This window comes from Platichthys flesus, chromosome 16 (genome assembly GCF_949316205.1).
Source record: "Platichthys flesus chromosome 16, fPlaFle2.1, whole genome shotgun sequence".
In the NCBI taxonomy this organism is placed as follows: domain Eukaryota; kingdom Metazoa; phylum Chordata; class Actinopteri; order Pleuronectiformes; family Pleuronectidae; genus Platichthys; species Platichthys flesus.
Window position 1 is genome coordinate 13,132,237 of NC_084960.1, and position 12,094 is coordinate 13,144,330.

Genomic DNA, 12,094 nt, shown 5'->3' on the forward strand with positions numbered 1-12,094 from the left:
TTTTTCTTTCTTTCCTTTCCAACACGGTCACATGAAAAAAATATTATCAACAGAAATACCACAGGAGGAGGTGCCTTCTCCTTATTTCAAATATAGCCCCCTCCTCATTAATGTTTTGATGTTAAAAGTTGTTTGTAGTCCCAGGACTTGGGAGCCTCGGGAGTGGCCATTGATCAAAACATGCCTCTATGACAATCCCACAACAATAGAGTGCATATCAATTGTATTCGGCTGACTTTACAGGCTTCTTTCTTTTTTCTTTCACTGTTGTTGCAAAGATGATTGATCCAAAGGTGAGGAAATGATCCAAATACATGAATATTCCATTGTAGGCCTGCTGAAGGTAATATGCTATTATATTATTAGCGACTAATCTGAATCATGTTTTGAGGTCAGTGTTTAAGGGCTGCTGCCTTATTTACTATCGCCAGGAGGTGGCAGTACAAAATGATCTTAGTAGCTTTTCTTTACTTTTTTTCATTTGCAAACTTGTCATATACAATCAAATGAGGCAATGACTAAATAGGTGATAACATTATATGTTCACTTACCAGGAATTACACAAAATGTGAAAACATCCAGAACATCATTTGACACATCTAAGGATGACATCCATTTACTGTGTTATAACATATGAGCACCTATGTAAATATAGATTTTCTTATTAATGGGCTTCCATTTTTTAACAATGCACCAACATTTTGGAATTCCCAACCCAAGGCCATATGAGATGCAAGCTATGTGAATATGTTTAATTGGCAATTGAAAAGTTATTAATTAGCTGCCATGCTTCCTTTGTTCTATTCTTATCTTTTAAACATGTTATTGTTCTTATGTATTTCTTTGTTCGATTTCAATCTTTAAAATATGTGATTGTTCTTAGCAAACCCGTTGATGCTACTTGCTGCCTCTTTCGTTGTTATTGATTGTACTGCTGGGTTTTATCGCGCAGTATTTGCACTTATTTTAATTTGTCTGTTGTTCTTTTTTTTTGTTGTTTCGTCCCTATATTGTAAAACACTTTCAGCTACTAATGTAGCCCAATGAATCACAATTTATCAAATATAAAGTTTTATGCATGGCTGCTAAAATAACCCATAAAAGAATGCTGCCAAAAGTTTTAGACTATCACAATTCCGAGCGGGCACTTTATGACTTTAAAACAAAGTTTGAATAATGACCAATCAAAATCTTCTTCCCGCCGGCTTCATTTGCTTGCAGTCCACTGGTCCATTAGTGCAACCAGTGCAACCTCGCTAGTTAACAAGTAGGTTAACAAGTGAGGCTCAACATGAGCACTCTTATAACTAGTTATAGCCAAAAGGTCCACTAGTTGCACTATTGGGGTCTTTTTGAACGTACTAGTCAACTAGTGACAGCCACAATAGGTAACTAGTGAAACTGATGTTTTCCTCATTAGCTTACTAGTGGAAGACATTTGACTCACTAGACTCTGTACCGAACATATAAGGACTTTGATGTTGGGCATTCTCTTTAACTAGTTGAGCCTCGCTCAGTGTCAGTGAACGCCTGTGCGGAACTAGTAATACATGTGATCGACATGTTGGTCTTTTTTTCAAACTAGTAGACCTTTTTTGTGCACTAGTTGACATACGCAACTAGTTAAACAGGTCATGTGATAAAAGATCACTAGATAACATGTATGACAGTTGCAGCATTTCACTAGTTAACGAGTCACATGCATATGTCGACTATGGAGAAGTTTTGTCAAACTAGTTATGGTTCTTAATAATCATATGATTATTGATTTAATGTCAATTAACTGTCGAGTTTAAATTTAACTTTGTCTTTTTTTTTAAAGTTATAAAGCAAAAGCATTAAACTGGTAAAACTCCTGATTTAGCAATCACATCTTTCTTAAAAGTTATTATATATTATATTATATTATATTAAGTACTTGCAGTATCGTGGTATAACATAGACTGTATTTGCATTCAACGGAAGCCAATGTTTGACTATCAAGGCTTTAGTTTTATTTTGAAGTTTGTTACCGGATGTTGCATTGCGTACTGCAATTGACTTGTCAGTGCTGAGGCAGAAAGAAAAAAGTCAGGAGAGGAGTTGAGATCCGACACAAAGAGAGCAGCGGCCAGATCTTCACCCGCAAAACTTTTTGTTAAACTTTTTGTTTTGTTGAGCTACTCTCACTGAGGATCGCCTCGCGCAGCCGATGCTACACAACTTAACAGAAATCTAGATAAAGTCTTAAAGTGGACAGGATGACTTTTAGCTGGTGTGTCGCGCTCCTGCTGCCTCTGCTGATATCGGCGCAGAATTACGGGGACAACGGAATAGTCCTCCCGGATCATGGTTTCTGTCAACCGATCACCATTCCCCTGTGCACGGACATAGCCTACAACCAAACCATCATGCCCAACTTGGTGGGCCACTACAACCAGGAGGACGCAGGGCTGGAGGTGCACCAGTTTTACCCTCTGGTAAAGGTACAGTGCTCGCCGGAGTTGAAGTTCTTCCTGTGCTCCATGTACGCGCCCGTGTGCACCGTCCTGGAGAAAGCCATCCCTCCCTGCAGGTCCATCTGCGAGAGAGCCAAGCAGGGCTGCGAGGCGCTCATGAACAAGTTCGGCTTCCAGTGGCCGGACCGGCTGCGCTGCGAGAACTTCCCCGTGCTGGGGGACGGACAGATCTGTGTGGGCCAGAACGACTCCACCGCCGCCACTGTCCCACCCATCGTGGTCGTGCCGAGGACCCAGGACATCTCGGTGGTCTCCACACAGGAGGGGTCCTTCAGGTGCCCTTCCATCCTCAGAGTGCCCCCCTATCTGAACTATAAGTTTTTAGATGTGGATGACTGCGCAGCGCCCTGTGAGCCGTCCAGGAGCAGCGGTCACATGTTTTTCACGGACCAAGAGATTCATTTCGCCCGCATATGGATCCTGATCTGGTCTGTCATTTGTTGTGCATCTACTTTATTCACCGTAACCACCTATTTGGTTGACATGCAGCGCTTCAGATACCCTGAGCGGCCTATCATCTTCCTGTCTGGCTGCTACACCATGGTCTCCATCGCCTACATAGCTGGCTACTTCCTGGGGGACAAGGTGGTGTGCAATGAGAGATTCAGCCCTGAGAGCTATAAGACCATCGTCCAAGGCACCAAAAAGGAAGGCTGCACCATCCTCTTCATGATGCTCTATTTCTTCAGCATGGCCAGCTCCATCTGGTGGGTCATCCTATCCCTCACCTGGTTCCTGGCAGCAGGTATGAAGTGGGGCCACGAGGCTATCGAGGCTAACTCCCAGTATTTCCACCTGGCAGCCTGGGCGGTGCCGGCCGTCAAGACCATCAGCATCCTGGCCATCGGGCAGATCGAAGGCGACATGCTCAGCGGCGTCTGCTTCGTCAGCCTCAGCAACCTGGACCCCATGCGGGGCTTCGTGTTGGCCCCGCTCTTCATCTACCTCTTCATCGGGACCTCGTTCCTGCTGGCCGGCTTTGTGTCCCTGTTCAGGATCCGCACCATCATGAAGCACGACGGCACCAAGACGGAGAAGCTGGAGCGGCTGATGGTTCGCATCGGGGTGTTCAGCGTGCTCTACACCGTCCCCGCCACCATCGTCATCGCCTGCTTCTTCTACGAGCAGGCCTTCCGCCCCCACTGGGAGCGCAGCTGGGTCAGCCACAACTGCAGGGGCCTGGCCATCCAGTGCCCAGTGCAGACCGGGCCCCGCATGACCCCGGACTTCACCGTCTACATGATCAAGTACCTGATGACGCTGATTGTAGGGATCACCTCCGGGTTCTGGATCTGGTCTGGAAAGACTCTGCAGTCCTGGCACAGGTTCTACACAAGGCTGACAAATGGCAACCAGGGAGAGACCACTGTGTAGAATATCTGTGTGTTCCCGGGGACTAACTTGTGTATTATTTACCTGTTTCTTTTGTTATAGGTAAGTAGCACAACGAGTCGCCCCTAGCTCCTCCAGCATTTGTATTCTCCTCAGCCAAACTGAGGGGTTATGGTTTGACAAAAGGACAAGCTGGATAAACAACGCCTGAACCTAACTGTCTGAACAAATAACAAGCATCGCTAAGGATGCCATGTGCTGAAGTGCTCACCTCCCCCCCTCTGGCCCTTTTTTCTCCAAGCCTCCATAAAGTCGAGGGGAGTGATGATCCACCAGCCGTGAATTCACAGAGGAGGGAAAATGAGCTGTGGAGGAATCACTGTTTATTATCTCCGCCGCAAACATTTCACGTGTAATTAAAACCGAGACTGTAAATAGTATTTGTAAAAACATGAAATTATATATTTGTATTTAAAGAAAGTACATACTTCTTTTTTTGCTGTCCTTATTTGCCAGTGTACCTGCATTACTTTTGCACTGTAAGAATATGCCACATGCCAAAGAACATACTTTTTTTGTATTATTCACTGGTTATACATTTTTCTAATGGATTAAAAGAATGTCAAAATGTTCAGTCTGTTGGGTGATGTCCAAGAAGCTTCTCAGTCCAGCCCACTCCTCTTTAACCGAAAACATGTGTTGAGTCTCCGATATCATCAAATAACCATATCAAATGCTCCATTTTGAATTCCTTGGTCAAAGTAGTTTTTGTTATCGCCCCTCCTTGTTTTCAGAACTTCTTCACAATCAAACAGTTGATAGCGAGTTCATTTCTTTATATAAAAGAAGGTGCTCTCGTGTTGTTGAGTGAAGGGGGCGAGGGAGGGTTATGTCACACCTGAACATCTGTTGCCTCAGACTGGCAGGCAACAGTAAAAGGGATTATTGGAATTCTAAATGTTAGCTGACTTTTTACACGAGACAGTAACCCCACTGGGAAATACAAGGAATGAGTTCCTACTGGGACGGTCAACCCAACACACCTCTTTCCAGTAAAACAAACAAATAAAGGATCTATCTCTCTTCATCTTTATATTGAGAAATATTTAACATCTACGTGTTTTGCGTCCGAGGAACAGGTGCCGGTCTGTAAGAATGCGACCGAGGCCTTCCTCACACATGTACACTAACATCGCCTCCAAGTGCTAAACAAAACAAAAGACCCCCCCCCCCACACACACACCCTCGCCTTTTGCCCTGTTGTTAGAGAAGGCTCGGGTAAATCGACAAGAATCATCTGGCGAGAGGAGATAGGTCTGCGCTGTTGTGAGAATGTTCCTGCCTGTTTGGGTGAAGGGAAAACAGGAGGGTGTTCGGCTCGGCTGTCGTGTTGCTCCTCTGGAGCCCCTGTGCTCCGTGCCAAGCTGGAATCCCCCAAGCCATGCACGGCTGAAACCGAACCTCGTCTGCGGTGATGTCATGAAGTACGTGATGGGTGTGTTGGAGAAAGTTGATCCTCTTGCCTCAGAGCAGAGGCCCTGGGCGTTTGAGAAATCCAAGCACGTACAGTACAGTGTGTGTGTGTTTGTGTGTGTGTGTGTGTGCGTTCATGTTGTTTCTCTCAGGCTGTAGACGGGAACACGATGCCACGTGAAATGTCTTTGTGGGACTTACTTCAATAGGTTACAGTATAATTAGTGATATGTGCATAAAGCACAGCCACCGCTCTTGTAAATGTCGTGACCTGTGGAACAAGTTGATATTTGTCTTTCTTGTATCCTTATCTGGGGTTAAATAAAGATGGGTTGTAATAACAGACAAGCCAGACTGATTAAAGGTGGGAGAAGACACTCTGAAGGGGGGAAGAAAACATAAATCTACCTGTGGCCTCCTCTCATTCTGCCATCCCATACCCCCTCGGCCGTCACCCTCCCTCCCTCTCTGCGCTCAGATGAATGGGGGGAATGCGGGTGAGTCAGTGGAGTGGTGTCGGGGCCTTTGCTTAGTGACAGACAGTCTCCTGTGTGCTGCTCACTTCAAAGCGCTGCTGAAACCTGACTAGCTCCTTGTAAACAGTGCCGTCTGGCCCGAAGGCCCACTTCCTGCGCTTAACTCAACTTAATAGCTGGCTTGTTTGGCTTTGCACTGAAGCAAGGGAAGCGAACGGAGAGGGAGCGAGAGAATGAGAAGAAGCTGCATGTCGGTGGCGGGAGCGTGGAGGGAGGGAGATTGTTTTTTAGGGATGGAGGGGTTTGGGAGAGAGCGTGATGGAAAACTTCGGCATTATTTGGTCTCTTTTGTCTTTCTCCGGGGGAAAACAAAAAAGAAGGGAAGAAAGGGGGAAATCGAAATGAGGAGAGACGTGACTCTGATTTTGTGAATATTTCAGCTCAAACTTTGGATCTCAAATTGTCAGAACTAAACGGAATCAGATGTTCGGCGTTTATCTCACGCCAAGGAAACAAAAAAAAAGTTGGCTTAGTCATTTTCTCTCAGTAGATCTTGTTGTGTGTGTTGCGTGAACATGCACGCACACTCTACCTGCCTTCAGAGAACTTCTTGGTAAATGTAAAACCATCAGGATTATAATCAAACAAACCTACTGTATCAAGCTGTGGATATTAATCCCACAAGAGGGGGGGCAGCTTTCTTGAGTGGATTACTTTCACTTTAATGTCGATGCCCAGTTTGTCAGCAGCAGCCGTCTCCCATGTTGCTGATCTCAGATCTTAAATCTCGCATGCAGCCGTTTCCTGCTTGCTTCGGGGCAAGAAGGGACAAGCCAAGGATCGGGGGGGGGTAAGACAGCAAGAATGCTTTTCGACTTGATGTTATGGTGTCGCTCTCGTTCCAAGAGGGCCTCGCATGTCGGAGGAGGATCATGCTGTTAGTGAGAAGCTCCAGTGTTCTCGCTGTTACTGTGCGGCCATTGTTCAAGTACATGTATGTGCCAATGTACCGTGAATATTCTTTTTTTTTTTAACCATGTAAGTATCAGGCCCCATGAAGGAAAAGAGAAAATGTGGGGAAAGAAAAGAAAAGGAAAAAAAAAACACCCAGACATGTAGTAAGTCTGTCTCTAATCAAATCTTGGCACGAAGTCAGGAGGAGCTCATTCTCCGAGGGCTAACACTAGATTAGTTGCAGTCGTCCATTATCCTAACCATAGGAGAGCTGCTGAGATTTTCCAGAGAGCACATTGTATGTAGATCTGTCTTGCCGTCCGTTTGAAAACTCCACAAGTGCAATATGTCCCCTCTCCTCCTATCCTTGCGGTTGGAGGTGTCCACTCTGAGCGGGACTGAAACTGTAAGATTGATTCAGGGCCTCCAGCCATAAATACTGGGCCTGACAGTCTGCATCAGGAGGTGTCCGGCCTTTCTCCATTTATCATGTTAACTCGACGTCTGCCTCACTCACTTCACTTCAGAGGCGTGTTGTTCACTGAAAAATATATATGATGAATACCACACACTGCATGTTAAGATGGTTGGCTGCTGTTTAGGTTATAAATCCTGCCTTCTCCATGTTAACGGATGGGACACCGACCAAACTGAAAAGTACACCTCAAATAAATCTGACGTGTCATTAAAGATGTTTAATGTACCGATGTCCAAGTGTTTGGTTTTAATTCATTGTTTGATGCTATAAAAACAAAGAGAAACGTCCTTATTGACAGCTGAGACTGACTCATAAAAGACCTTGCTGCCGCGGCTGCATTCCCAGATCGCGAGTGTGCATGATGGCGGCATTCCTATCCAGGCTATTTCAGCTTCATTACCGAATGGTGGGAGGAGGTGGAGACGAGCCGTCCATCTTTATAAAAAGTACATAAAAAGTACAGTTGTGTTTAGCTGACCAAGGACTACAAGGCAAAACTAACATTAGTGGTTCAAAACTAAAAAGAGGGATTTCATTTGTTTCCAATAGTAATTCAAACTTCTGGTTCCTTTTTAGCTGAGGCGATGCCATTAAATAATAAAATCACTAAGCTACAAATGTCCACATCATATTCCTTAAAACAGTTCGCTAATCTAATACAGCAGGAAGTGTGGACAGAACTTTAGGCCTAACTCAACATTCTTGGTGGCTCATTCTCATGCCTCATGCACACCATTTGTCCGGGGATTTTATTGCTCATGAGTGCACCGACCACTCGGGGAGGGGGGTTTTGACAAGAGAACAACCACAACAGACTGGAAAAAGGCTGAACCTCCCCTAACACTGATGTTAGGGGAGGTGATTTTGCCTCCCCCGGCCTCTCTGGTGTATATCTTATCAGGGTAGAAAGTGAGCAACTTCCTCCGAGCCGCTCCAGCTGCTGAGCAGAGAGGTGCCGGCAGCTGCGTGACAGATATTTTGGGAGCCTGCAGCACGCCTTGGGATAATAATGGGCTTGACAGGGAGGGGTGTGTGTGTGTGTGTGTCTGTGTAAGGGAGGGAATAGTTAATGTGCATCCAGACACCACAGTGTATAAACAAGCAGGCCATGCTCATAAACTCTCTGGTGGATGGTGCGAGAAGCAAATGATAACACAGGGAGGGAGGAAGTGTCCGGTGTTATAGGCTGAGACGTTTGTTCCGTTAAGTGGAATTGAGAGGCGAGGCTGAAACTGGTGGATCTGCAGACAGACCGATCTTCCACCTTCCTGCACAGCGTTCTTCTTCTTCGCTGAAATTAGCTGCTGGATGCCGATTTGACCTGGGATCCGAACAGTGGAAGCCTGAGTTCGAGTTGACACGACAATGGACGCAAAGGAAATGCAGCAGGGGCTAAGAAGTGCAACTAGAAAGAGTCTAAGAGTCCCACTGCTGTGGAGTCACACATGAGATTTTTTAAATGACCACTCAATTAATCCCCTGTGGATAAATTACAAGGCAGTAAAATTATTCTTACTGCCCCTTAAATGCAACGTTGCACGCCTCCCAGCGCCTCGACCTGCAGGTAAACTATTAAACAGAACGAGGCCGCACTGCGCTAATCCTCTCTCTTACTCTCCCGTGGGCCCCATGTATGGCCTCAGGCTTTGATGATGACTTATGGAGTCGGCTCCTCTCTGGCGAGCGCCGGCTCCCCTCCCTCGTTTAATGGAGGCCCCTCTTAGCAGCTCTTTTTGAGGAATTTACAGCCCAGGTCCCCGTCCCGTCCCCCCCACCCCTCTCCAGTCCAGGAGAGGGAGCAAGGCGGGGAGGCGAGCACACTGCGGCCTTGTCCCGACAGAGCCAGCAGTGGAAATGTACAGCTTCAGGCGAGGTGGCAGCGGAGGGCTCCCGTATGAGTGTGGGTGTTCACCTTTATATCTGCGTGTGTGTGTGTGTCCACTCGGCTGTATACGTGCCGCCGAGCTTGTGCTCATGTGTGTAAATCTCAGTGAATGAGCGAGTGGAAGTAGGACGGCACCACTTCCGCAGGTTCTCTCTGTAATTTCACTCTCTGCACGACATAATCGCTTCCATGTGGGCCCTCGCGATGACAGAGTGGTGGAGGGGCCTCACTGCATAGGTGGAACTGGAACACAGACACGTACAGGCTCACGTGGTCGGCCAAGCCTTTTCACGAGACTGCCAGACTGCAAGTTTTTCTTCTTTTTTACAATTGGTGAAATTGCAACAGCATCAGACGCTCAGTTTCTCTAGCCTCAATATTTTAAAAGCAGAAAAAACTCAACTGTTGGCGTATAAAGCACAAGCGTGCAACGTCCCACTCATGCGTGTAACCCAGATTAGATTGTGATTGAAATCTCTCAGCTTGTGAGATATCCACATTAGTAGTTTCCTCTGGAAATACACAGAAATACCGTGAGTTCCCCTTTTGTGTGAAGTGTTTTTTTAGTTCTGTGTTTTCTTGGTAGTGCTCCCACTGCACATGTTGAGCTGTCGGCTGGAATGCCCCCGAGTCACCGCTGGGCCAGACAGTCACGGTCAATGTGTGAAATCAACTGAGCGTAAAACAACAGGACCTTTTCCACAACAAGGTCAGCGTTTAAAGACGACCTTTGACTCTGGCTCATTTGCTCGTTCAGCCGCACGGGAGGAAAATGATCAGGTGCAAGACATTGACACATTTTTATTTCAGAATAAGCATTTGGATTTTTTTTCAATAAAGGTATTTAATAGATCTGATTACACAACGCAATGAAATGAGTGAGGAAAAAAGTAGTTATTTCATGTTTGTCGTAAATGCGTGTATAAATGGTGGATGAGTTTTGGTTTGACAGTCCATTGTCTCCCTGAAGAAGACCCTCTGCAGAAGCACAGGAAGTTGTGTTGTGAGAACAGTGGGTGGTGGTACACTCTGCAGGTCACAGACCATGAGCAAAGTGTGACCATTTGTCCCGCGAGCCTGAGAGCTGCTTTGGGAGAAGTCAGGGGTGACCCGGTCAACTTGAAGTGTTACATTTTTCAAAGCGCCTTGGAAGTGCCGCAAATAGTCCCGCTGAAGAGCTGCATTCAAGTTTTGTTCTCGGATTTATGAAGTGAGCACACAGAGGGAAAGGTCGGCTCTCCTGCACCGTGTAAAAACTCACACGCTGTTCAAGGAGCAACTTGGGTCGAAGGAATGTACTGTATGGATCACCAGTCCTGCAGATGCCTGAGGAGGCCAATGTTTTGAATTCCAGTGGCAGAGCCCTGAGTAAATTCAAGCTATGCCACAAGAGGGTGATATAGTTCTATTTAAGGGCCCCCTCTTGGTGTTCGTATTGCTTTAGTTGGAAACGATAGGTCCATAATGTAACAGGCCATGTTTCTCTTGTATTTCAGAGAATAAAATAATCCAAGTTATAGATAAGAACACATGGATGGATGAATGGAAAAAGCATCTTAATCTTTATCTAACCCAAGCTTTGGGTATCGAGTGTATAAAGTGGAGAGAGTGAAATCTTAACACACAGCAAGTAGATGTTTATCAGAATACACACTTTTATTTTTTTTATGTCTAGTTATCTTACTTATTTTTCTATGCCACCATGTACTGATTTCTGTAGGTAATAGGAACAAATTCAACATTGAAGTTGACTCATAATATGTTTGCACTGCAGAGAAAACTACTGCATTATGTTTTACAGTGTTTTACACAGATTTTATGGTAGGTCCATAGATTGCCTCTAGATGGAGCCCTTCTCCCTTGAAAACTGCCAATAGCTACACTGAAGAGGTGTAATAAGTAGATCATGCAATTTTAGATCATTATTTTCTAGTGCACATTAAGACTCCTGGTTAAACCCTCTGTTTTTCTTATGGTTCAACGTCACCAGCCACTCACACAGACATAAATGCATGTTGTTTGTGATTTATGTGCTTTATTAAAGAAATATATGACAGTGAATTTTCTCTAATGGGGAAACATTTAATATTGTAATAGAAATATGAACATTATTGCCAAATCCTTGTCCATCCACTTTTTTATATGACATTTTTAGCAAAAACCGACGTAAGCATAAATTAATAGTTCATTTACAGTAAAACATTTCTGTGAAAGCTATTTTTACATCTTTTAAATGAAATTGCAGCAACTTCCTTAGATGGTGCCAACTACAGATTATACTGTGTCTTGCTAACTATATCGTATTTGTGATGTTCATGTGTTGAATATAACAGTTTCCTGTAATAGCCAAAATGTTCAGTCATAGGAACATTTATTATAGTTTTTTCATCTGATTTTTATTTAGAAAAACACATGAAGTGTTCCTCATGCTCCCTCACACTGCCTCTACCTCCACGTCTGAAGCCCGGCAAAGGTTCCTCGTCACTGTGCTGTGACCATCTTCAGTCTCCATCTATACCCTCATGCTCAGATTCAGGCGGTGATTAATTCTGGAAAGACGGGGAAGTTTTAGTTTAATCACTTCAGTCATTCAAGGCCAGACAGCAGACATAACTACCTGCATGCACACCATCGGCTGGTTAACGCTGAAGCATGCACAGGGAGGGAGGGTCAGTCAGCATGTCTCCCTCCTCTTCTGGACTCTATTGTGTAGTAAGTGGCCCTGTGCCCAAATTACATTAATTATGCTCCTGCAGACCAAGGCTATGTGGGAAAAAACACATTGTTTCCCCAGAATAATCAGTTCTGCAGCTCCTATCAACGTCCTGTGTGTTTCATATTTTTCTGTCTTAATCAATGTCACTCGTACTTTATCAGATTCGGAGTAAGCTGTGGAACCTTCAGTTTTATATGATTTTTGGAAATTGCTGTTTGAATTTGGATTGTTTTAATAGTTTAATAGTCTTCCATATGAATTCTAGTGGTTTCCCACCATCTC

General features: G+C 44.9%; 1 protein-coding gene across 1 annotated transcript; it reads left to right on the plus strand.

The window, feature by feature from the left end:
- Positions 1-2,088: 2,088 nt before the first annotated feature.
- Positions 2,089-4,444, plus strand: fzd2 (frizzled class receptor 2). Its single transcript, XM_062408437.1, has one exon. The coding sequence runs from the start codon at positions 2,241-2,243 to the stop codon at positions 3,870-3,872; it is 1,632 nt and encodes a 543-aa protein (XP_062264421.1). The 5' UTR covers positions 2,089-2,240; the 3' UTR covers positions 3,873-4,444.
- The last annotated feature ends 7,650 nt before the right edge of the window (positions 4,445-12,094 follow it).